Source organism: Eptatretus burgeri, chromosome 5 (genome assembly GCF_056783735.1).
Source record: "Eptatretus burgeri isolate ZD-2024b chromosome 5, Ebu_testis_v1, whole genome shotgun sequence".
Lineage (NCBI taxonomy): Eukaryota > Metazoa > Chordata > Myxini > Myxiniformes > Myxinidae > Eptatretus > Eptatretus burgeri.
In genome coordinates, this window is record NC_140965.1 from 46,544,374 (window position 1) to 46,571,551 (window position 27,178).

Genomic DNA, 27,178 nt, shown 5'->3' on the forward strand with positions numbered 1-27,178 from the left:
ACTACACAACAGCAAAGTCACTTGATGTACCAACCTGGAAATATAACGCTGCACATTACATTAATTGTCGCAAAAGGACAGAGAGCTACATAAATTGGACCGATGATCACGCGATTGAAGGGATTACCAAAAAAGTACTTATGTCAGGTACAGGGCTGAAATTTGTATTGCATAGAAGGGAATGAAGGGTAAATGTGGGAATAGCCTCTTGTGGTTTCTGTGGCCGTTTTTGAGTGGATAAATAAGCTTCTGTTTAGAGAAATGTTATTGATAGTCGACAAAGAGAAACTGTTGGCACAGTTATCCAAGGAATTGTGGACTACACACCCAAATGAAGTAGGGAGAATAAAAGATGCGGAGCCAGTGCATATTATGGTGGACAAAACCAAGCCCCAACCTCGTATTAAGCAATATCCTATCCGGGAGGATGCCACAAAAAGGAACACCCCAGTTATTGCAGCACTACTTGAGCAGGGGGTAATTAGAGAGACTGTCAGCAAATGTAATACACCAATCTTGCCTGTAAAAAAGCCAGGTAAACAGACGTGGTGATTTGTGCAGGACTTTAGGGCAATTAACAAATGCATAGTGTCAATTCACCCTGTAGTGCCAAACCCTGTGACTATATTGTCCTCAATTCTGTCCTATACAGTGTGTTACACCGCTTTCAATTTGAGCAGAATGTTCTTTTCTGTACCAATCCAGGAGGATTCGCAAAGCCTGTTTGCTTTTACCTATGAAGGGGTGCAATACACTTGGATGGTGCTGCTACAGGGATTTGCGGATAGCCCTGCATTGTTCTCGCGAGCGCTCCATCAGGATTTGAATAACATAGCGCTTACCAAAGGGTTTACTTTGGTACAGGATGTCGATGATTTGCTGATTTGCTCAACATCAGAGGATAATTGCAAAAATGACACATTGACCTCTTTAAGAGCGCTCGCTACCAAAGGCCATAAAGTTCCAAAGGACAAGTTACAACTGTGCGGACCACAGGTAACATACCTAGGACATGGATTGAGTGTAACCTCAAGGAGATTGTCAAAATAACAGGGTGCAGGCAATTTTGAACGTCTCGAAACCCAAAACAAAGAAATAAATGAGACATTTCTTGGGGATGGCTGGATATTGTAGATAATGGGTACCTGATTATGCAGTGCTGGTTAGACCACTGTTGGACATGATGCTGGCCAAAACACTGGAGCTGGTGGAGTGAACACAACAAGCAGAAAAAAACTTTGGTAAGGTCAAAACAGCTCTGTCAACAACAACAGCCTTGGGTTTGCCTGATTACAATAAAACGTTTTACCGATACACCCATGAGAGAGATGGATTTGCATAGGCAGTACTAACACAGCAGCATGGTGATAAAATGCATCCATTAGCATTTTATAGCATGACACTAGAGCCGGTGGCGCAAGGGTTTTCACCGTGTTAGGCAGTAGCTGCTGCCTGTTTTGCAGGCAGTTTGCAGGCAGTAGCTGCTGCCTCATATGCTGTACAAGCCACAAGTTAGATCATGATAACATCACCTTTAGTCCAACAGGTTCCACACTGTGTAAGTTCCTTATTGCTGAAAGCAAAAATACAACACCTATCGGCAATAAGAGCAATGACATATAACCTAGTGCTAATTCAAGCAAAGAATGTAGTAATTGAACAATGTCCTGCACTGAACCCAGCATCCTAATGGCAATTGCAGATGATGGGGAAGAGCATAACTGTGAGGAGGTAATGACGGAGACTGCTACTTCCCAGACAGACTTAAAGGACATCCCGCAACAAAACCCCAAAATGATAGTCTTTGTGGATGGCTCATCAACAAGGGCAGCAGACGGGTCATTACTGTCAGGATATACAATGTGCCCTGAAAGTGATGTTTTGGAAAGTGGTAAGCTACCTCGACATTATTCCGCAAAACAGGCAGAACTATGTGTGCTTATTGTGGCATGTAACCGAGCGGAGGAGAAGAGCATAACAATATATATATATATATATATATATATATATATATATATATATATATATATATATATATATATATATATATATATATATATATATATATATATATATGGATTCCTCATATGCGTACAGGGTGGCACATGATGAAGGAGCACTTTGGAAAATAAGGGATACATAACATCATCAGGTACACCAGTCAAAAATGGTAAATTGATTGCAGAACTGTGAGAAGCTATTCACTAACCAAAAAAAATAGCGATAGTAAAATGCTGAGCACATACGAAGCAAAGAGACGTGGTCTCAAAAGGAAATGCTTTTGCTGATTTCGCAGCAAAACAAGTGGCGAAATTGTAACAAACAGCAAAGCTCCTCGCCAAAGAGAAAAATGAGAAAGGGGCGCCAACTTCTGACAACATTGCAGCACTACACGAGGCGACGGAGGCAAGTGAAAGAGCCAAGTGGGAGAAAACATGTTGCTGCTACAATGCGGAAACAAAGCTTTGGGTCTCAAAGGAGGGTAAGGTGGTTGCCCCAAAGGCGCTTTTGCCATGGCTTGCTCATCTGGCTCACTGAAGTGGCCACACGAGCAAACAGGGGATGCAGAAGGAGGTGCTACATAACATGGCATGCTCCGAGGTTTACAGCTGTGGCAGAAATTTTTGGTAGAAGATGTGTGTATTGTCAACACCATAATGTTGGTAAAGTGTTTAAGTCACCAGAAGGAGCTCATCCTCTACCCTGGGGGCCTTTCGTCCATATTCAAATTGACTTTGTAACCATGCCAAAATGCTGTAATTTCAACCACATCTTGGTAGTGGTCAATATGTTCAACAAATGGACTGAAGCATACCCATGCAGAACATGTAATGCAAGGACAGTGGCAAAACTTTTGCTCAAAAAGGACATTTGCAGGTATTGGATACCTTACAAAATATCCAGTGATAAAGGATCACATTTCACATTATATATTACTAAGGAACTCTGCAAAGCTTTGCAAATAAAACAACACTTCCACCATCCTGAGTCTCCAGGGCAAGTAGAGCACCAGAATGGCATACTTAAGAACAGACTTGCTAAAATATGTGATGAAACAGTTTTGAAATGACCAGAGGCTATTCTTCTGGTACTGATGTCAATGAGGCCAATGGCAAACAGGCGCAGCGGACTATCCCCACATTAAATACTGATGAGGAGACCGATGCGAGTGCCAGTAACAGCTCAATTAACCCTGAAACAGATGGACATACACATGATGGCCGAGACAATGTTAAACTTTTGTGTTGCCTCAACAAGAGTTGTCAAAGAATTCCACTCGCAGGTCAAACAAGCGCTACCATAACCGGCTGCGGAGGAACACCTTGGCATCCAGCCCGGCGACTAGATGTACATCAAGGTGTTCAAATGGAAGAAGGGGCAGATTGGACCAGACCCCACCAGGTATTATTGGTTTCCCACACAGTTGTCAAGAGTGAAGGTAAGCCATCATGGACTCATGCATCTCACTGCAAAAGAGCATACAAGAAGTCGTAAAGAGAATAGAGGAAAACTACAAGTGGAAAGAATGTTACCGAGAGTTTATGACATATGTAGTAGTGCTTCTAATTAGCATGTGCATAATCGTGATACAATGGGTGATAAAAGATAGTGAGGGCATTATGGGAATGCCATGGAGAGCAGAATGATTGGTAGGTCTGGAGCAGGGGAAACAAGGAATGGGTCGTAACAGAGTATGAAGGGCAGAATAAGGTAAACATCAGGACCCATTTCGTGAGAAAGGCATGCATGCGATAATCCCCTTTTTGACCATGTCACACAATTACGCAACGAAGGAAATTAAGGCGAAGTGTTGGGCATGTGCCCACCTCCTGCACTCTTCACGAACAGAATTGCTGTTAGCGGTGATCCCATTTGAGGAAATTTATTATTGCGGAGCTGGATGGTAACATAACTATGCATTGAATAGAACAAACAATAAGTCAAGTACGAGCTTTGTGGGCGGGTGGTAACCTCCTTCCAGCTTTGCGAAGACCCCCATATTTTAGGATTACGTACAAATGAGCGGGGTTCCTTTGCTTAACTTGGACAAACCCTAGCAGCAAATTTTATGCAGGCAAATCTACCTGTAATTCATCAATAGAGGTAAATGACATGGCAGATAACCGGAAAAGCATAAATGGGATGTATGCTAATGTAGCGTCAAACGGTACATACTTTTATGCGGGTTTAGAGCCTATCCTTGGTTTCCACTTAATTGGACCGGATCCTGTTATTTGGGATATGTGGTGCCAGGTATACGTCTAACCACTAGCCCGCTGCCTAAAGGTATTCTATGATGTAAGAAGGAGCATTTCAGAAGGGGAACTTGCAGCAATGACAATTTTTCCCCGATATGTGGCATGGAAAGCAGGAAGCCAGCTTATTGAAATGGCAGCCTCATTGGAGGAATTGGGGAACGAAACTGCGGATGGCTTTGAGAAGGTCAATGTTGAGGTGGCAGCACCTGCACAATGACCATGCAAAATAGAATAGCCTTAGACATGATCTTGGCAGCCCAAGGAGGTACTTGTTCTGTAATTAGGAAGGAATGTTGCACTTAGATTACAGATAACTGAAAATATCCTGACATTATACAGCACGTGAGGAAGGTAGCTGCAAAATACCATGACTATTTTAAGGGATGGAGTTCGGATCCTGGTTAAAGAGAGTGTTTGGTAAATGGGGTACATGGATACTCCACATATTGCTCGTTGGACTCATGATATTCATCACTGTTGTTGTCATCATAGCGTGCATAAGAGCAATAATCGGTGTGTGTGTGAGAAAATTTGCCACAGTGACAAGGATGGTGGCACATGAAGTTTTCCTGGACTGTCCATCTTTGAGCGACTATGACAGCCACGAAGATCCAGAAGATCTAGAAAACCCAGAAAATGAAGAATCAAGTATAAAATCGAATTGAGACACCATGTCAGTGGGATTTTATGGAAAACACAAAAGTGCAGATGCATGTGCCCTTGAGACTGATGAAAGCCCTTTTGAAAGAATTCAACAATTGTTGCTGAAGAACTAAAAACAGTTGGATGATTGTGATGAAGGGATATGGGACAATAAAGATCTTAAATACTGAAGGGGAAAATAATTCCAGCGGCTTGCTCAAATAAAAGCTGATTAGGATAAATGAAAAAGGTGATTTCCTATTGGATGTATATGTTCGGTATGCATAGGTTTCTTTTCTTCCAGATCACCTAGGCACCCAAACTCTATGGACGAAACAGGACGGGGAGTTTGTGGCGCCCCGGGGGTTGCATCCACTTGCTAAGGTGTTAACCCACCACAGAGCGCAAGTCTGGGTGACGTTGTGGAAACAGATCTGTCGCTAGACGAAGACAAATTAAAATTTTTGTGGGTTTGACCTTTCAGAACAAACCCTTGTGTTGTTCTGTAGGAACAAAACAGGGAAATTGTAGGAAACTGAATTGTTAATTGAATGTATAATGAAGAAAAATGCCAATTAGCCTTCGCTCGTGCTTTAAGAAAGAATTTAACAAATATATGCAGGGAAAAGCTTGTAGGGAATCTTGTACACATTCCTTAGGAGTAGTAAAAAAAAACCTTGTAAACTATTGTCTATTGGCCCAGATGGCATGGCCAAGAAATCACATTCTCTTTCCTCCCCTCACCCGGATCATTTGGAGTAAGCACAGATAAGAGACCGTTTCTCACCCTGTGTTTGTGATTTTAACCTTACAAGTTCCATCTGGCCTTCCTCAAAAGGCCTCTCTTTGTTTAATTAATTTCCTTTGATGTGTTAACCACGCTCTGGTGAGATCACAAATATAGTCGTTATAATCTATGTAAAATTAAGTCTGCTTGAGATATTGCTCCAGGCTAATTTCCATGTACACATGCTTGTGTCGTTTATTTGTGACTGAATAAACAGCTTTTGAGTAAGCTGAACTAAAAAGTTATTTCTGTCTCGAGGTGGCCAAAACAGCCCCGACAACCCCCACGACAAAAAAAGGACACCAGCAACTTAAAATAAACACGGGTGTTTAATGAAAATAGAAGTAATATTTACAAGGGTAATAATTCAAAATGTAATCATAATAAGTGAAGTAAATTAAAGCCTAAAGTTGAAGTGCCTCTACACATGGACTTTGATACAGACAAGGGGAAAACAAAAGAAAAACAAATCCTCCCTTTATTCTGGCACTTAGCTTTGTCTAGAGATTGCCTCTATTGAATTTTGGGGTCGAGGCGCTTAATCGTACGAGGGAAGACGCACCCAAAAATGGTGTCGAGCCGCTCAGCTTCAGGTTGATATCAATTAAACAATTAAAATTCAGTGAAGTTTGAAATGTTAATTTTACTCTGAATAATGAGTAATTGTAAAACAAGTGACCAAAGAGAAAGCTACATTGCTGATCGCTGGCAAATGGAAATGTGAAAACCACAAATGGAGATAACAACCACTGTTCACTGGAAAAGTCGAGTCGAGACTTTGCTAATTTCTCCAAAGAATATCATTGTTCAACCCCTTGATACCCACTGATGCCATCTGCCATTTGATGTTATCCCTTTCAAATCATCATGTTTTAAGGGATTTCTTCTTGTGTTTGTCACTTTCAATTTTAAATGCAATGAGATGGTAAATATGGGGTTGAATTCACAATGTAAAATATAAAAAGTGTTAAACTGCAGAACAAAATGCCTTTGCTGTTTGTCCTGATATCACCTATGGGTGGCATCAGTGGCAAATAATCATCTGCATTTGTCTTTCTTTATCCCAAGATTTCAGATTGATAAACTTTGATGATTAAAGAACAGGGGTCATGTCATATTTCATGACAGCTATTGTTTTAAGGTATTGAAACTCTTCAGAAGCTGATATTGAAGTGTTGTCCTCAGTTGTTTCTGAACAATGGTTCGGATTGTTCTATGGTTCACACTATGTTTGTACTTAAGGACCCAGAAATGGTGCATCAGTAAAAAACACCTCAGAGAGCCTGAATTTCTCTTGTGAAAGCTATTCTTCAATATCTGGCACCTACAACACCCAATTATATGACCAATTGTCTCCCCAAAGTATGATGTCCCACATTACTGTTGCAGGAGTTCATATTAGAACACGAGCAGGCCAGCATGTATCCTCGACATATATTACAACCATGAAACAACCACCAATCATACAGGTTGACAGTAAATACTAACTGGTAAACTTTATGGATACAGGGAGGCACAGGGTACATCACCATAATGTCTAGAGTGAGAAACAGGGAGTTTACAGGGGAGGACGATTAGGAAGTGGCAACATCTCTGAAACCACAAACAGAATTTCGATGAAACTTGACCGCAACCTTCAGCACCTGTTTACCATTAAAGTGCACGCAACCTTTAGCACTTGTGCACCAAAGTTTGTTCACACCATTTCAGAAATTGTGGTCTTAGAGGGTTTACGGGGGGGGGGGGAGGGGAGTTGCCCCCCAAAATAGGCATTTGCTTTTTTTCTCAGGGAACTAAAAACATAATTTTGATGAAACGACCGCAACCTTCAGCATCCATGCTGTACCAAAGTTTGTTCACACAATTAAATAAATAGTGGTCTAAGTGGGTTTTTGGTGGGGGGGGGGTGGAGAAGGGGAGGAGGTTGCTCCCCAAAGTAGGTATTTGCTTTCTTTTCAGAAACTACACACAAAATTTCGATGAAACTTGATCACAACCTTGATCACCCATAAGGTACCAAAGTTTGTTCACGGTATTAGAAAAAGAAGATTCCTCGGGGTTTATGGGGGGCTTTCCCCCCAAAATAGGTATTTTCTCTGTTCTCAGAAACTACACACACAGTTCCGTTGAAACTTAACCAGAACCTTCATCACCCATGATGTACCAAAGTTTGTTCACTGCATGAAAAAAAAAAAAATCCAAAGGTATTTACTATCTTCTCCATTAAATATTTGTGGGTCATCCACGCCTATCATTGGTTCGTGGTTTTCTTATCCAGCCGCTACCAGGTGAGCGCCCAGGGAAATTGTCCCTATTTTTTTAAAAGTTAAAGCACTGGTTACATACAGCTGAAACCTATTGCACTTATTTTGTAACCTTTCAAACAAATAATTTGCTTCTGAAGTAAATTAAGGTTAATGAGGAAAAGGGTTTGAGTACTTATGCAAATGAGAATCATATGATTTTCTCTGTTAATGTAACTTATTCGCATATTTTTTTTAGCTTTATCACTCTGCAGTAGTTTGTGAAAACTCGACAAATTAAGTTTGATTTGAAAACATCAAAGTTTGATTTGAAAACAACAAATTAAGTTTGATTTGAAATAAGCTCAGGTGGCATCAAAATGTAAAAACTTTGTTGGGTGGTGAATGGTGAATACTTTTGCAGGCCACTGCACATAGAAGTATCAGAGATATGAGCAGGACTGGTCGGTACTGTAGCTTGAGTATGGATTGGTGATTGTGTGCATCGATGTGCTGAGCGTGGCGTGTGTAAGAGAATCTCGTCAAGAGATAGTGTGTGGTTGGTATTTTATCTTCTTCACCCGAAAACCACCCTCACCCACAACAATAAAAATAAATAAATAATAAAATAAACAAACAAAAAAAATTCCTGTTTCTTTTGATCCTTCCAAAATATCTCGCAAAATCCTTCCAAAACATTTCTTATGGGATCTCAGGAGATTCTCATCGGATTTCTACGGACCTCATGAGAAACCAGAGGAGGCTTTTTGTGAAGAAAGCAGTGTTAAGTAACACGATTTAAAAAAAAAAATCCATAATGTGACTTGGACTTTATTGATACATGACAAGCAAAGCGACAAGGTGCAAATGAAGAGTGTGGTGACTTTACCGGGAAGAGGACAGGCTCCGTGACAAGTTGACTCTGCATTGTGGAGGGGAGATCACAGCCGGTGGGGTTGAGGGTTTGGGGGGTGAAATTGGGTTGGGTGGAGGGTGGCAGCAGGAGGAAAAAAGGGTAAAGTCTCAGGGAAACGTTTTGAGTCAAGTTGCCCTGGCTATTCATGCCCAAAGTTGTGCCAAATTTTCAATTTCAAGTGTGGTACTGTATATACAATTATTACACAAGGCATTTTAGGAAAACAGTTAATTAATGACAAAAAATGGGCAAAGTGAATGACCATTTTCAAGATCTGTGGAATATCTATTATCCTACAGTATATTAATAATAATAATAATAATAATAATAGGAATTATAATTCAAAATACCTCTTCCTTTTTGCAGACCATTTCTTACTATTTGCAAATGACTCCACATTGTGTCATACAAGATCCCATCTCACTGATAGTCAAACAGCAGCTACATCTCTCTCTGGTAATATGGAAATGATTGGACTCTGGTCTGATAAACAGAACATGTCCATCAATCCCCGAAAATCTCACAGTCTCAACCTATCGCTCCGGAATGATCATCAGATAAATCAACCAATCTATTTCCTTGGTCATGTGCCCTGGAAGTGGTTCAGTCTCTTGAACTTCTAGGCCTCATCATCAGCCATGACCTTCCTGTGCCGACCACATAGCAAAGTTGGCGTCATAAATAGCCACAGGTTTGGCATCCTCTGTTGATTCAAGTCTTTCCTTTGAAAAGGGGAGTGACTCACAGTCTACCAGGCTTTTGTCTGTAACTCAATAGAGTACTGCCCTTTGCTCTGGGCTGGTGTTCCAGCATCACATCTTTCTGTTGGATTCTGTGGCGTCAAAAGCTATCAACATTATTGGAATCTCCCATGATGAGGTTGAAGCACAAGCTCTGTTGCTCTGACATTGCAAACAGGTTGGTGGTCTCTGTTTTTCTCCCGTCTAGTCTCCAACATTGCTCCCTTTTCTTTCGCAGTCCTCTGACCCTTCTCCAGCAACTCCAGGATGCATGCATTCTTCCGGTAACCCCTTCCTGGTTAAACTTCCAAAATCCAGGCTGACTGCACATTTCAACTAGTTTATTCCTCGCTTCTCCCATATATGGAACCCCTTTCCAGAGATTGTCTGTCTCACTCTTTCTGTCTCATCCAGAACTTCAAACAATCAGTGCAGCACAATCTCTTGTCATCTCCAATTCTGTTACATGATCTTTATTATCCCCATTAACCTTTCCTAACCCAACCCTCTTACTTGCTAGTTTCAGTGTTTCTTCCCTCCTCCCTCCACTCTTATCGTGTTCCTTCATTCCCTTGATGTTTTTACCATTGTCTGTTCTACCTTGCTCTTCCATGAGCCTCATTCCTGTAAAGAAGAAGAAGAAAAAACAATGGCAAATCCTAGATTTTTTCCTGATTACCACAACATGCATATCACAGTATTTCCTGTAATAACTGATAATCATGACAGCACTGATTGTGCTTTTCAGGTGAATACCAAATGACAAATCTCAGTAGATTTTAAAGGAAATTATAACACATCACACTGCACAATTGCTATAGCATGCAATTACCATCCAATTAATCTTGAGATACACTATATGGCCAAAAATATGTGGACACCTACTCATCCAACATCTCATTCCAAAATCATGGGCATGAATATGGAGTTGGTCCCCTCCTTGCTGCTATAACAGCCTCCATTCTTCTGGGAAGGCTTTTCACTAGATGTTGGAACATTGCTGCAGGGATTTGCTTCCATTCAGCCACAAGAGCATGAGTGAGGTCGGGCACTGATGTTGGGCAATGAGGTCTGGCTGGAGGTCGGTGTTCCAATTCATCCCAAAGGTGTTCAACGGGGTTGAGGTCAGGGCTCTGCACAGGCAAACCATTTCTGTATGGACCTCACGTTGTGCATGGGGGCATTGTCATGCTGAAACAGGAAAGGGCCTTCCCAAACTGTTGCCGCAAAAGTTGGAAGCACAGAATCGTCTCGAATGTCATTGTATGCTGTTGCCTTAAGATTTCCCTTCAATGTAACTAAGGGGCCTAGCCCGAACCATGAAAAACAGCCCCAAACCATTATTCCTCCTCCACAAAACTTTACAGTTGGTACTATGCATTCGGGCAGGTAGCGCTCTGCAGGCATCGGCCAAATGCAGATTCGTCCGTCAAACTGCCAGATTGTGAAGCATGATTCATCACTCCAGAGAACGCGTTTCCACTGCTCCAGAGTCCAATGGCGGTGAGCTTTACACCACTCCAGCCGACGCTTGGCATTGCACATGGTGATCTTAGGCTTGTGTGTGGCTGCTCTGCCATGGAAACCCATTTCATGAAGCTCTCGACGAACAGTGCTTGTGCGGACGTTAATTCCAGAGTCAGTTTTGAACTCAGTAGTGAGTGTTGCAACCGATGACAGACGATTTTTCCACACTACGTGCTTCAGCACTCGGTGGTTCCATTCTGTGTGCTTGTGTGGCCTACCACTTCGCGGCGGAGCTGTTGTTGCTCCTAGATGTTTCCACATCACAATAACAGCACTTATAGCTGATGAGGGCAGAAATTTGACAAACTGACTTGTTGGAGAGGTGACATCCTATGACGGTGGCATGTTGAAAGTCACTGAGCTCTTCAGTCTGGGCCATTCTACTGTCATTGTTTGTCTCTGGAGATTGCATGGCTGTGTGCTTGATTCTATACACCTGTCAGCAATGGTTGTAGCTGAAATAGCTGAATCCACTAATTGAAAGGAGTGTCCACATACTTTTGGCCATGCAGTGTATGATTGCAATTGTCCTGATGACAATGAGGAATGAAAATGAGGAAAATTATCAAAGCACTGTTCTCTGAATCACACCAGCATCGTTCACTTTGATCATAACAATTTTAGGGATGAGCTTTCTGAATGTGCAGGTTAATGGAATGCCAACGATCAAAGATAGATGACAATTAAAAACGAATGTCGTTCATTAGCATTTCATTTTGTGTCAGCATCACATTTGGGAATAGAAACAAAAACTTTGATTCATGCCTGACAAATGGTGGAACACCCATTCTAATCATCACAACGATGTTATAAAACTGCATGACAATGCAGGTAAGAGTGAAACAGAATAAAGTAACAATATGAAACAAATTAAGGTTCACGATTGTAAAAATGGTTTCATTCATGCCTGAAAAGGGCCTGCAACCCGAGAAGACAATCTTGTTAATTCCTACACATAGAAAGTGCCATTTAAGTAATACTAAATGAGTCAAGGCAAGGTTTTAACTTTTCCAGATAACACGATAACAAAGTTGTCAATAGGGGTGGACAATAATGGGGACATTATATAAATTGCTTTATTTACTGACAGATGAATGCATGATGTCGTACAATGATAAATGTAGATCTTATGCCTTTTCACAATGCAAAAACGTCCCTTAAAATAGCCCGATTAAGCTGTGATCAAAAAGTAGCATTGGGGAGATGCAAGTAAACTTCTTCACAAATTACAAGGACGTCTCGAGGGAATGAACCAATCAAGAGAGTTCATGGAACTTGAGCCTGGGGTAAATTGTGTTTTTTTCATCGTGGTAAGGCCTTAGTCACATTTGCCACGGTGGCCGTGGGGTCTCCAAAATCTACGGCCACGAGCAATTATACGGTGGCAGCAGTATTTCCACGGTAACACAATGTAGCAGTAACATATGTTTTCATTTTTCAGGTCGCCGCACGGCGTATTTATAAATTGTGGCGACCGAAAACGTGGGGGGTGCCGTACGGTCTTTGATTTGATGTCGTATGGTGACCTCAGGGTGTTCCTGCGGCGGCCATATAATTTTCAAGGCAGACACAAGGTGCCCACAAGGCGATTGCAGGGGGACCGCAGGGGGCCCAAAGGCGAACGTGCGGCCAGACGGACGGTAATGAGTGGGTTTTTTATTTATTTATTTTACCAGTTCTTTTGTTTTGGCTTGTCGAATTGCTACGGCGAATGTAGAAATGAAAAAAGTTATAACTCCACGCTATAATTCCATGGCGACCCTATGGCCTGTAAAATATAGCCATATGGCATAGGGCCACCCTGAGGCCACCTCAGAAACTCTGTGGCCGCCGCATGTTTCTGTCAATTCAGAGGGCGTACGGCCGCCGTATCCTCGCCATAGAGCAAATGTGACTTAGGCCTAAATAACCAGGGTCATTGAGCTATATATGTATTGTATTTGGGAAATGGGGAGGAGGGAGTTTGTTTTTAAATTATAAGTAAAGGTAAAGCCTTGTATTTGGTATTCATTTTGGCGACCTTAAAACATCGTAAACTTAATTAGTAGTTGCATATAGAATTATTCAGAAACGGTTGCAAGAATTTTCCTCAGTCCTCTAACATACTTACACTCCACAAATTACCATATTCAGTAATTACTCACTTAACATTGATTTGGTTAAAGTTGTTTCGTTACAACGTTGCTATACAACAGAGAACATATATACTTTTAACGTCACAATGTTCGCTACTACATCATTTGCCAGCAACCCACAGTGAACTATTTTGTGTCTTGCAGATATATTAGCAAATTTAGACACTGAACATTTATATCACATCATTTTGATGTAGTTTGAAGTGTGATTCAATCCCCAATAAAGATGAGTCAAAATGCTCAATAAGTGATTGTAGTGAGTCCAACAATAAGAAAACAAGAAAAACAAATGGATAAGAAGTTAAATTGGAAGTTTTAAAGCATTTTGATGCCATAGAAGATGTAGTTGATATTGGGAGAGGAGTTGTGCTGTTCCATTAACACCACTACTCACCCCTCCACCCAGCCCCACCTCCAAAAACAACCTCCACATCCATCACTGGTGAATTTTATCTTATTTAAATATATATTTGTTTTATATTTAGAAAATTGTAATTTAAAATGTTCTTTTATTTAACATTTTATTTTAAAAAGTTCATTGTTGTGGTAAATGTATGACACACATGAAATATTTCAACTTTTAACATTTTGTTTTGAACAAGAAACATTCAAAAGAACCTAACTCCACTTCTTAGCTGGAAATCAAAAAGAATTCATTGTAATATGAAACCTCACAAAAATAAATCATTGTAATATGAAACCTCACAAAAAGAAATCATTGTAATATGAAATCTAACAAAAATAAATCATTTTAATATGAAACCTAACGAAAATAAATCATTGCAATATGAAACCTAACAAAAAGAATTCATTGTAATATGAAAGCTAACAACAAGAAATCATTGTAATATGAAACCTAACAAAAATAAATAATTGTAATATGAATCCCAACAAAAAGAATTCATTGCAATATGAAACCGAACAACAAGAAATCATTGCAATATGAAACCAAACAAAAACTAAATTATTGTAATATGAAGCCGAACAAAAATAAATAATTGTAATATGAAACTTAACAAAAATAGATCATTGAAATATGAAGTCAAATAAAAATAAATAATTGTAATCTGAAACCTAAGAAAAAAAAAACATTGCCATATGAAATATTACAAAAAGATATCATTGTAATATGAAACATAACAAAAAGAAATCATTGTAATGGGAAACCTAACAAAAATAAATCATTGCAATATGAAACCTAACAAAAAAGAAAATCATTGTAATATGAAACCTAACAAAAAGAAATCATTGTAATATGAAACCGAACAAAAAGAAATCAATGCAATATGAAACTTAACAAAAATAAATCATTGTAATGTGAAACCTAACAAAAAGAAATCATTGTAATATGAAACCTCACAAAAAGAAATCATTGTCATGGGAAACCCAACAAAAATAAATATTCGTAATATGAAATCGAAGAAAAAGAAATAATTGTAATATTAAACCTAACAAAAAGAAATCATTGTAATATGAAACCTAACAAAACGAAATCATTGTAATATGAAACCTAACAAAAAGAAATCATTGTAATATGAAACCTAACAAAATAAATAATTGTAATATGAAACCGAACAAAAAGAAATCATTGCAATATGAAACCTAACAAAAAGAAATCATTGTAATATGAAACCTAACAAAATAAATAATTGTAATATGAAACCTAACAAAAAGAAATCATTGCAATATGAAACCTAACAAAAATAAATCATTGTCATATGAAACCTAACAAAAATAAATCATTGTCATGGGAAACCCAACAAAAAAAAATAATTGTAATATGAAACCCAACAAAAAATAAATAATTGTAATATGAAACCTAACAAAAACAAATCAGTGTAATCTGAAACCTCACAAAAAATCATTGTAATATGAAACTTAACAAAAAGAAATCATTGTAATATGAAGCCGAACAAAAAGAAATCATTGTAATATAAAACCTAACAAAAAGAAATCATTGCAATATGAAATCTAACAAAAAAATATTGTAATATAAAACCTAACAAAAAGAAATTGTTGTACTATGAAACCTAACAAAAACAAATCATTGCAATATGAAATTTAACAAAAAGAAATCATCGTAATATGAAACCTAACAAAAAGAAACAATTGTAATATTAAACCTAACAAAAATAAATCATTGTCATGGGAAACCCAACAAAAAAAAATAATTGTAATATGAAACCCAACAAAAAATAAATAATTGTAATATGAAACCTAACAAAAACAAATCAGTGTAATCTGAAACCTCACAAAAAATCATTGTAATATGAAACTTAACAAAAAGAAATCATTGTAATATGAAGCCGAACAAAAAGAAATCATTGTAATATAAAACCTAACAAAAAGAAATCATTGCAATATGAAATCTAACAAAAAAATATTGTAATATAAAACCTAACAAAAAGAAATCGTTGTACTATGAAACCTAACAAAAAGAAATCATTGTAATATGAAACCTAACAAAAAGAAATCATTGTAATATGAAACCTAACAAAATAAATAATTGTAATATGAAACCTAACAAAAAGAAATCATTGCAATATGAAACCTAACAAAAAGAAATCATTGTAATATGAAACCTAACAAAAAGAAATCATTGTAATATGAAACCTAACAAAAAGAAATCATTGTAATATGAAACCTAACAAAAAGAAACCATTGCAATATGAAACCTAACAAAAAGAAATCATTGTAATATGAAACCTAACAAAAAGAAATCATTGTCATGGGAAACCCAACAAAAAAAATAATTGTAATATGAAACCCAACAAAAAATAAATAATTGTAATATGAAACCTAACAAAAAGAATTCATTGCAATATGAAACTTAACAAAAAGAAATCATTGTAATATGAAGCTGAACAAAAAGAAATCATTGTAATATAAAACCTAACAAAAAGAAATCATTGCAATATGAAACCTAACAAAAAGAAATTATTGTAATATAAAACCTAACAAAAAGAAATCATTGCAATATGAAACCTAACAAAAAGAAATTATTGTAATATAAAACCTAACAAAAAGAAATCATTGCAATATGAAACCTAACAAAAATAAATCATTGTCATAAGAAACCTAAAAAAAGAAATCATTGTGATGGGAAACCTAACAAAAAGAAATCATTGTAATATGAAACCTAACAAACAGAAATCATTGTAATATGAAACCTAACAAAAATAAATTATTGTAATATGAAACAACAAAAAGAAATCATTGTAATATGAAACCTAACAAAATAAATAATTGTAATATGAAACCTAACAAAAAGAAATCATTGCAATATGAAACCTAACAAAAAGAAATCATTGTAATATGAAACCTAACAAAAAGAAATCATTGTAATATGAAACCTAACAAAAAGAAATCATTGTAATATGAAACCTAACAAAAAGAAACCATTGCAATATGAAACCTAACAAAAAGAAATCATTGTAATATGAAACCTAACAAAAAGAAATCATTGTCATGGGAAACCCAACAAAAAAAATAATTGTAATATGAAACCCAACAAAAAATAAATAATTGTAATATGAAACCTAACAAAAAGAATTCATTGCAATATGAAACTTAACAAAAAGAAATCATTGTAATATGAAGCCGAACAAAAAGAAATCATTGTAATATAAAACCTAACAAAAAGAAATCATTGCAATATGAAACCTAACAAAAAGAAATTATTGTAATATAAAACCTAACAAAAAGAAATCATTGCAATATGAAACCTAACAAAAAGAAATTATTGTAATATAAAACCTAACAAAAAGAAATCATTGCAATATGAAACCTAACAAAAACAAATCATTGTCATAAGAAACCTAAAAAAAGAAATCATTGTGATGGGAAACCTAACAAAAAGAAATCATTGTAATATGAAACCTAACAAACAGAAATCATTGTAATATGAAACCTAACAAAAATAAATTATTGTAATATGAAACAACAAAAAGAAATCATTGTAATATGAAGCCGAACAAAAATATCATCATTGTAATCTGAAACTTAAGAAAAAAAATCATTGCAATATGAAATCTTACAAAAAGAAATGATTGTAATATGAAACCTACCAAAAATAAATCATTGTAATATGATACCTAACAAAAATAAATTATTGTAATATGAAACAACAAAAAGAAATCATTGTAATATGAAGCCGAACAAAAATATCATCATTGTAATCTGAAACTTAAGAAAAAAATCATTGCAATATGAAATCTTACAAAAAGAAATCATTGTAATATGAAACCTACCAAAAATAAATCATTGTAATATGAAACCAAACAAAAATAAATCATTGTGAGATGAACCCGAACAGAAAGAAATCAATCTAATATGAAATCAAAAAATTATGGGAAAATGTGATTTACTCAACGTTTTTTCACTTGAAGTTAAATTTTACAAGAACACAGCTACGATGTTAAATGAGGACCAAGTGGATCATTCTTCTTCACCTCTTCCTTTCTCCACAAAACCTCTCAAATTTAAAATTATCTCTTCCACACTATATGCCTGACTTACTGTAGAGTCTGTGTTTGAGTGTTCAGTTCTTCTGGGAGTTTAATTGCTGCTTGTGTTTTTCCAAAGTATAACTTTCCAGTTGACACAGAGATAAAACTATAATGGCACTTGATAGAGCACATACCTTTGCCAGGCTGAACAGTTTATGTTTTGTAATCCATTGATAGGCCAGATCTGCATCCAGACCGTAATAAAACTCTAATTGGCTTGTTCTTGTCACCAAGCCAATTCATCGACCAAGTTTTGTCATAATATGTCCACCAGTGATGTAGGACTCAAGTCCATTTTTTGGGGGACTCAGACTTAGACTTGGCTCTTCAGGACTTGGACTCGGAATGCGAAGGACTCGGACTCAGCCTGATTCTGGCAAAATTTAGTGCACAGTAAAACTTCACCATTCACGGATTTGCTTACCTATGTATACCTATTCACCATTGACAGGGTGCAAAGCTTCGCATATCCACAGGTTTTTTGGGGGGTTTTTTTTCTGCCGTGCCTCACTCAGGATTTTTAATTTGTTTCGCACTGCTCTTATTTCCGTTATGCTCCAAGTGGAATTAAAAAATAAGTTACTCCATTGGATGAAGGGGACTATTCCAAGTAAAACGAGATGTTTAATGACCATGCATGACCTAAACAAAGGAATGAAAAAAACGGTAAAAAGGCCATTTGGACCATCCTTTACATTTGTACTCAAACCTTTTAACACGTTACACCAAACTACATGAACAAGAGAGACGTGAAAATATCTTATAAATACATTTTCTAAATATTATAATCTAATTACATCCTTTTTAATATACATTTGTGTTTAATTGAGTTTTTCTGTAATCTTAGCATCACGATTTCCATAGCAGCAAAAGTCCATGTGAAGTTTGCTGCATATTTGCAGCTATCAGAAACTTTGTAGTACGAAAAGAATGAGCGAATTACAGCAAGAGGGCCATAATATGGAATTAAATGTTGATGCAAGTAGCAAGTTACACTGTTAGTCGGTTTTGATATTTTATTGTTTTCATTTATAGAAGCACAAATGAATTCACTATTTTTTGCCACTTCACAATGCACCTTCAGCACAGGACTTGGACTCTGAATGACAAGGACTCGGACTCAGGACTGTTGGACTTAGTCCAGGTAGACTCAACTACAACACTAATGCCCACAACATTTTTTAATATTATGTACAATATTGTTTTTGGCACCATCTCTCAATGGTGAAAAATCACTTGGAAATAAAAAAAATTATAGTGTCTGGATCGGGATCATAACCAAAATCGAATCAATTCTTCCTTTCTCACAACCAACCTGTCCACCAAGTTTCGTCCAACTGTCCACACCTTTTGAAATACCTTGCTCACAGACAAACAAACGAATAGACAGACCAGGAGTAAAAACATGACCGCCATCCACCTTCGGTGGCGGAGGTAATTGGATATTTCTTCTTTGTTTATCAATCACGTCCCTGCTCCCCTTGTGACGTTTCACTATATGGGCAGTGACAATTTATGATGTAACTGAGTTAACCCGTACCTAGCAGAGTACTTGATAAAATGAGTTGTTGGGTATTGTAGCAGTTTATCTGATCAAGAGTATATATATATATATATATATATATATATATATATATATATATATATATATATATATATATATATATATATACACTAGCAGGGATACCCGTGCTCCGCACAAGAATCCCGTGGATGACAGCGGGTCTGAAGGAGTATATGTCACAGTTAATTGTAAAATTGTAGAGGCTGACACCATTATAATTTTTTTTCATCACTACTATTATATTATATTTTCCCCGCCATGTTTTATATGCAGAAGACCCGAGTTCAAAAATGTTAAGATTTATTGCCACATCAGATAAAAAACCATAATGCCTCAACAATGTGAGGCTGGTTTCATGTCATCATTTGTGACTTAATTAATTCTCATTCTCTAGCAAATTCCGTTGGTCCCATGTCAATCGGCTGAACTTGAAAAATTAACCTTATGCAATCAGGTGATGACGTCATAATTCGGAAACCGGGAAGTCGGAAGTCATTGTCTTCAATTGACTGTAGTATTAATTTCTCATTCTCTAGCAAATTCCGTTGGTCCCATGTCAATCGGATGAACTTGAAAAATTAACGTTACGCAATCAGGTGATGACGTCATAATTCGGAAACCGGGAAGTCGGAAGTCATTGTCTTCAATTGACTGTAGCATTATTTTTTCATTCTATTGCAAATGGCGTTGGCCCCATGTCAATCGGCTGAACTTGAAAAATTAACGTTATGCAATCAGGTGATGACGTCATAATTCGGAAACCGGGAAGTTGGAAGTCATTGTCTTCAATTGAGTGTAGCATTATTTTTTCATTCTATTGCAAATGGCGTTGGCCCCATGTCAATCGGCTGAACTTGAAAAATTAACGTTAGGAAATCAGGTGATGACGTCATAATTCGGAAAGCGGAATTCGGAAGTACAATTCTTTTATATCGGGACACTCCCGGGTACATGTTCTGTCAGCATGTGAGGTTTGGTGAGGATCAGTCCAGTACTTTTCGCGTGTATAGGTCACAGACACACACACACACACACACACACAGACACACTTTCAAATATATATATATATATATATATATATATATATATATATATATATATATATTGATGTATGTATATATATGTGCATATATATGTAAATATACATATATATATATATATATATATATATATATATATATATATATATATATATATATATATATATATATATATATATACACACTCAGTGTACAAAACATCAGGAACGTCTCCTCTTTTCATGAAATAGACTGATCAGGTGAATCCAGGTGAAGGCTCTGATCCTTTATTGATTGCACCTGTTAAATTCACTTCAGTCAGTGCAGATGAAGGGGAGGAGACAGGTTAAAGAAGGATTTTAAAGCCTTGAGACAATTGAGATATGGATTGTGTTTGTGTGCCATTCTGAGGGTGAATGGGCAAGGCAAAATATTTAAGTGCCTTTGAATGGCGTTTGGTCGTTGGCGCCAGGTGCACTGGTTTGAGTTTGTTGAGAACTGCAATGCTGCTAGGTTTTTGATGCTCAACAGTTTCCCGCGTGTATCAAGAATGGTCCATCACCCAAAGGAAATCCAGCCAATGGCAGGCCAGTGCTCGAAAATGTCTCATTGATGAGAGAGGCTAAAGGAGGCTGACACTAATTGTGCAGAGCAGACGGGCTACAATAAGTCAACTGACAGTCTAGTCCAACATTGGTGATGAAAGAGCCATAAAGGAATGCACAACTTGTGATAGCATGACAAAAAATGGGATATGGCAGCCGATGACCGTACAGAGTTCCACATATTTCAGCAAAAAAAAAGAAGAACGTGCGGTTGCAGTGGGCTAAGGAATGAAAATACTGGACACTGGAGGATTGGAAAAACATCGCCTGGTCTGATGAATCCCAGTTCTTGTTGTTTCACCCTGATGGGAGGACTAGGGTATGGAGAAAACCACATGAGTACATGCATCCATCATGCTGTGTCAACATTGCAGGCTGGTGGTGGTGGTGTGATGGTGTGGGGTGTGCTTTAATGGTACACATTGGGCCATTGATAAAAGTGGAGCAACATTTGAATGCCAAGAGCTATTTGAACATCATTGCCAATCAGGTGCATCCCTTCATGGATTTCTTCAGCAGGATAATGCCCCATGCCACAAGGCTAGAATTGTCCAGGAATGGTTCCACGACAATGACAGTGAATTCAGCTTACTGCAGTCGCCTGTCCAGTCACTAAATCTCAATCCAATTGAGCATCTGTGGTATGAGATGGAACGAGGTATTCGGAGTAGAGATCCACTACCAGGCAACTTGACACAACTGTGAGAAGCATTGGAGTCAACATGGGTCACGATCCCTGGAGAATGCTTTTGACACCTTGTAGAGTCCATGCCCCAACAAAGTGAGGCTATTCTGAGGGAAAAACGGGGTGCAACTCAATATTAGGAAGGTGTTCCTAATGATATGTGCACTGAGTGTATATGCATATGATACAGTTGTTTTTTTCAAGGCATCGAGCAATCAAGCCAGCGTTTTGTACCTATGCACTGTATGCATTCTTTTTTGCCCCCATTGGACTTCGTCTGAAATGGGAGCTTATGGATTTGATCTCGACATTTGTGTCCATGTGTGCGTGCATGTGTGCGTCTGCTACCATATCTCGGACATGCATGGACCAATTTTATTCATACTTGTCCCAAAGACAAGAAACGATGGTATACATAAGCACATCATTTTGTTTCAGGATACTATTAAAGATGGCTGACTGGCGGCCATTTTAGTTGTAAAAAAACCCGGTGTTGAACACGTCCTCAAACATTTCTGAGACATGCATTCACCAACCTTGTTCAAACTTGGCACACAGACAATGAATGATAGCTTACATAAGTACATCATCTGTTTTTTCAAGATCAGATCCAAGATGGCTGACTGGTGGCCATTTAGTTACTTAAATGTATCCCCAACCATGTAAAAAAAACCCGGTGTTGAACACGTCTTCAACCATTTCTCAGAAATGCATTTACCAATCTTATTCAAACTTGGCAAACAGATCATGAATGATGGTTTACAGATGCACATCATTTTTTTTCGACATCAGATCCAAGATGGCCAACTGGCAGCCATTTTAGTTGTAAAATACCTGATGTTGAATATGTCATCAACCATTTCTCAGACATGCATTTACCACAATTATTCAAACTTGGCACACAGATAAGGAATGATGGTTTACATAAGTACATCATTTATTTTCGAGATCAGATCCAAAATGGCCAACTGGCAGCCATTTTGTGACTTAAATGTGTCCCCAACCATTCCTCAGGCGTGCATGGTCCGATTTTGTTTAAGCTTGGCACAAGCACAGTGCATGATGGCATACACATCCACCTCCCTTTATTTTGTGATCTGGTCAAATATGGCCAATTGGTAGACTGGTGGCCATTTTAGTTGTACATCAATATGAACTAGCCCTTTAACTCCAAACAGCAAAATTACTAAAACAATGGGGGCTATGACATTTAATGTCCTTTTTCACTTGTTTATTATATTTTGGGAACAATTGAGACTGTGATTTGTGCCTATACACTGCATGTGTGTGCATTTTGCATTTATACCTGAAGCACACCAAAGAAATCCTGCCTAATATTTTGACCCATTCCCATTTCCCATTCCCATTAATTAATCGGACATACTGCAATCTATAACCTTTTGTTGCTGCAATGAACTTCATTGTCTGTTCTGAGTTCTTGCTCTTTCATGAGCCTTGATGATGTATTTTTTTAAAATCCAGGGGAGGGGGGGGGAGAGGGAAGTTGGAGAGAAACAAGGGAGTGGGGGAGAGTGAGACTGGAGGAGAGAGGAGGGGGAGAGAGGGGATGGGGGAGAGAGGGGATGGGGGAGAGAGGGGAGCAGGAGGGAGAGAGGCGAGCAGCAGGGACAGAGGGGAGCGGGAAAGCGACAGTGGACTGGAGAGAGAGGGGGGAAGGAGGAGAGGGAGGAAGAGGGGAGGGAGAGAGAAGAGGAGAAATAGGGGAGGGAGAGAGAAGAAGAGAAAGAGGGGAGGGAGAGAGAAGAGGAGAAATAGGGGAAGGAGAGAGAAGAGGAGAAATAGGGGAGGGAGAGAGAAGAGGAGAAATAGGGGAGGGAAAAAGAAGAGGAGAAAGATGGGAGGGAAACAGAGGAGGAGATAGGTAGGATGGGGGGTGGGGGAGGGGGAGGGAGGAAGAAGTTTCCTTCTGTATCGATCCTGTGTACCCCATTCCTCCCTTTGCCATTGTTTGTCCAATTCGTCATCTATTTTGTCCTACAACTCCACTGATGGTGTCCCCTCACCCTCTCACTACTGTTCCTTTTGTTCTGTTGCATCCTGATCTGTTTCGTGTTCCAGCTCTTCCAAGAGCCTCGGCTCTGTATCCAAAACTGACATATGTTGACAACCATTGTGCAGGCCTCATCTGCCGAATGTTCTCTTTCTGTGATAAATTCGTTGGAAGGGAAGTCATCAATTATATATTGTGAACATTGGTGCCTGCGTGTTCATCTGTCTCCTGTTTATGGTGGCTGCTTCTCGCACTGCATTTGAAAAGCTCACCATTCAATTTTGAAATGACATGAGAACAGGCATGAGTAATGTTGATGCCAAATTTTATTTCACAACCAGGATGTTTTGCCCTCTTTTTAGACGTGTCCAAACACCGCTGCCCTTTGCTGCACCACCATTTTGCGCTGGGTGATATAAGGTAACTCAGCGCTTTGGTTCTGAGTGAAACCAAGATTGTAACACAATTAACCTTTTAAAAGTCCATGAAATAATATTTCAATTGATAGTTTAACTTGGTCTTAAACCCTTCCCATCACTTGGGATGGGTTCTCTTCCCAGTAACTATAATAAATTTAAGAATATGGATACATATCTTCAATATTATGACAAATTTGTGTTTGGAATCGTGATTTAAGAAAGCTTGGCAATGATTTAAGTGCACTCATACTTTTGCACCCCAATGTCTATATAAAATGTATTTTCTTGAACACGAGGCATATAGCATTGAGTAATCAGTGGGTTCCATTACTGCAATGAACCCCAGAGGACTTTACATATAAGGCCTCTCCATGTTGAGTGCTTTGCCATGAGCACTTTGTTTGTCAGAGACTGCTTTCAACAAAGGTCCCAAACTTTTGATATAATTTTCATTTTGAGTGGGTTACAATAAAAAAATCTAATGAAGAGATCTTTGTGAGTTTTCAATCAATGCTTTTGCAAGGTCATTATTTTTTGTTTATGACGGATTAGCACAGCCATGCCTACATCTCATCACAACTTGGTCAACTGGCACCTTTTCTGGGACTATTAAAACCCACAGGAATATATTGTTTCAACGTCTGGGACTCTGCCTAAAAAGTCAACATTATATTTTTGTAATGGTTCAATTAATCAATTAAAAAATATTTTAATATGATGATCTGATACGAAATCTAGACAGACATGTACGGCTCAAAATATATGACTTGGCCTCGACAGCTTGCATAAACCTACCGTATAAACCATGTGCTACTTCGGCTTTTTGACTTCCTTAAGGATGCAATGCAGATGGTCTTCACATATATACATGATATTAAATAGCCCAGGCAGCATCGGTCTTTAACTTTGTAGCCCACAAGGAGAACTGCCTTTTTGAGCATTCACAATAATACATTTAGTCATTAGTTGTGTCTGAAAATAAAATAAGCAATTCGCCAAGACAGCTTTCATCATACCTAATCTGCTAACAAACATTTTATGTCTGTCTTTATCATTTATATCCTCAATATCTTTGCATGTAAAACATAATTAAGAGGTCCAACATTTGTGAGCATTTCGAGGTACAAGCATTTCCCAACTTGTTTTTTGCTGCATGCTCATTTTTAAGGTCACCGTTGCTCAGAATCTAAAAATCCTTTTCACATATCAGACCATTCTGTTGATCGTCCAATTAGAGGTATTTATTACATAGGCTGAGTCTGACCAAGCAATATGTTTTGTAAAATATGGTTGCTGATGCTAAATCTGATGACAGGTCAGAAGGTGCATGATGGGTTTTTCACAAAATAAAAATAATAATCAAGGCTTTTGTTGTTTTTTGCATGATCTTAAATTCCCAACACATAAAGCACAGAAAAACGCATCTTCAAATCGCCTGCGTTAAAACGTGATGCATTTTATTACAAAACACCTAAATGTACTGCTGTCCTACCGTTAGTTAACAAGAGTATTTATGCAAGAACGATCTCAAATACAGTATCTACTAGAAGGGCACTCGGTAGAGCGGATACCTCTGCCATACAATGCCTGATACACGAGAACATATCGGGCACATTACATTTTGGAAATATCATGTGATACAGTACAATATATGCCTGGTGTTGGCTTTATGGTTGAGGTAATGGGCTTGGGATCCGAGGGTCCTGAGTTGAATTAATACCAGGTAGGGTTGACTCAGCCTGTCATCCTTCCAAGGTCGGAAAAATGAGTACAAGCTTGCTCGGATGACTGAGCCATTCGAGTATCCTGTGTCAGAGTAGCGACCCTCCAAGAATGTACCCAATAGCCGAGGAGACTGCTTTGGCAGCACCAACACTCTGTCCAGAGTATGGTCCCAATGGATGGATGGAAAGCACTATACTGTTTTTGGCCCTATCTCTCTATGGTGAAGAATCACTTAAAAAATTAAATAATTCTCGTATCCAGATCCATATTCAGATCTTAACCAAAATCGAACCAATTCCTCCTTGTCATGCACCCAACCTGTTCAGCAAGTTTCATCCGAATCCGTCCACAACTTTTTGAAATATCATGCTATATATGAGTTTAGCCCCATCTCTCAATGGTGAAAAATCACTTAGAAAATTATCAGATCCGGATCTGTATTCACATCTTCACCAAAATTGAAGCAATTCTTCCTTGTCACCCACCCAACATATCCACTAAGTTTCATCCGAATCCGTGCATAACTTTTTGAGATATCGTGCTATATCGTTTTCACCCTTCAAATGGTGAAGAATCACTTAAAAAATTCTAGTAGTCGGATCTGGAACTGAATCTTCACCAAAATCTAATCGGTTAGTCCTTGTCACACACCGAACCTATCCACGAAAATTCATCCTGATCCGTCCACAACTTTTTGAGATATTCTGCACACAAACAAACAGACAAACAAACAAACAGACAAACAAGCAGACAGAAAGGGGTGAAAACATAACCTACTTCACCTTGAGTGGCAACGGTAGAAATGCCTCGAGATGTGTTACTTCGATTATGGCTGGTGATCTGACTTACAGCGAGGGCTACAAAAAAAAACGAGAAAGTATCTGAAAATGCAAAGCCCGTCTGCTTTTTATTTCAGAATTATTTTTCTTCCATATAATATGCTCAACGGGCCATTTGACCTTTTGATCAAATTCTTAATTTATCTTCTCCATATTCGAATAATAAAGCTTTGTTGAAGATTTGATAACAAACACTCAAATGATAATTTAATATCAGGTCAATGGGATAAAAGTTACGATTTTATGTCATGATTTTGGCATGAACCATGGCATGTCATGGCATAAACCAAATTCATAATGTCTTCTCCATATTCACATAGTGAAGCTTTGTTGAAAATTCGATGACAAAAGCTCAAATTGTAAAAAAAGTACGGCTTACAAAAGCTCAAATGATAATTTTTTTGAAATTTCAAGTCAATTGGATGAAAATAGATGATTTTATGTGATGCTGACCTTTGACCTTTTAACCAGATTATTAATTTGCCTTCTTCATATTCTCATGAGGAAGCATTGTTGAAAATTTGTTGACAAAAGCTCAAATATTAACTGAAAAA

At 37.9% G+C, this 27,178-nt stretch overlaps 1 protein-coding gene and 1 long non-coding RNA gene across 9 annotated transcripts in view; one reads left to right on the forward strand and one right to left on the reverse strand.

Annotated features, from left to right (window-relative positions):
- Positions 1-6,976, forward strand: part of LOC147026366 (uncharacterized) — a 21,438-nt gene extending 14,462 nt beyond the window's left edge. Inside the window, exon 2 of the long non-coding RNA XR_015058310.1 lies at positions 3,284-6,976. This is a non-coding gene — a long non-coding RNA (uncharacterized LOC147026366). The remainder of the gene's footprint in view (positions 1-3,283) is intronic.
- Positions 1-27,178, reverse strand: part of LOC147026365 (uncharacterized) — a 98,475-nt gene that overhangs the window by 66,467 nt on the left and 4,830 nt on the right. For 7 of the 8 annotated variants that reach the window (XM_085881736.1, XM_085881735.1, XM_085881729.1 and 4 more), the window contains one exon: positions 8,821-8,853. The exons of the other annotated variant lie outside the window; for it this stretch is intronic. In XM_085881736.1, coding sequence (XP_085737862.1) covers positions 8,821-8,853 — 33 coding nt within the window. The remainder of the gene's footprint in view (positions 1-8,820; positions 8,854-27,178) is intronic. 8 annotated transcript variants of the gene reach the window in all.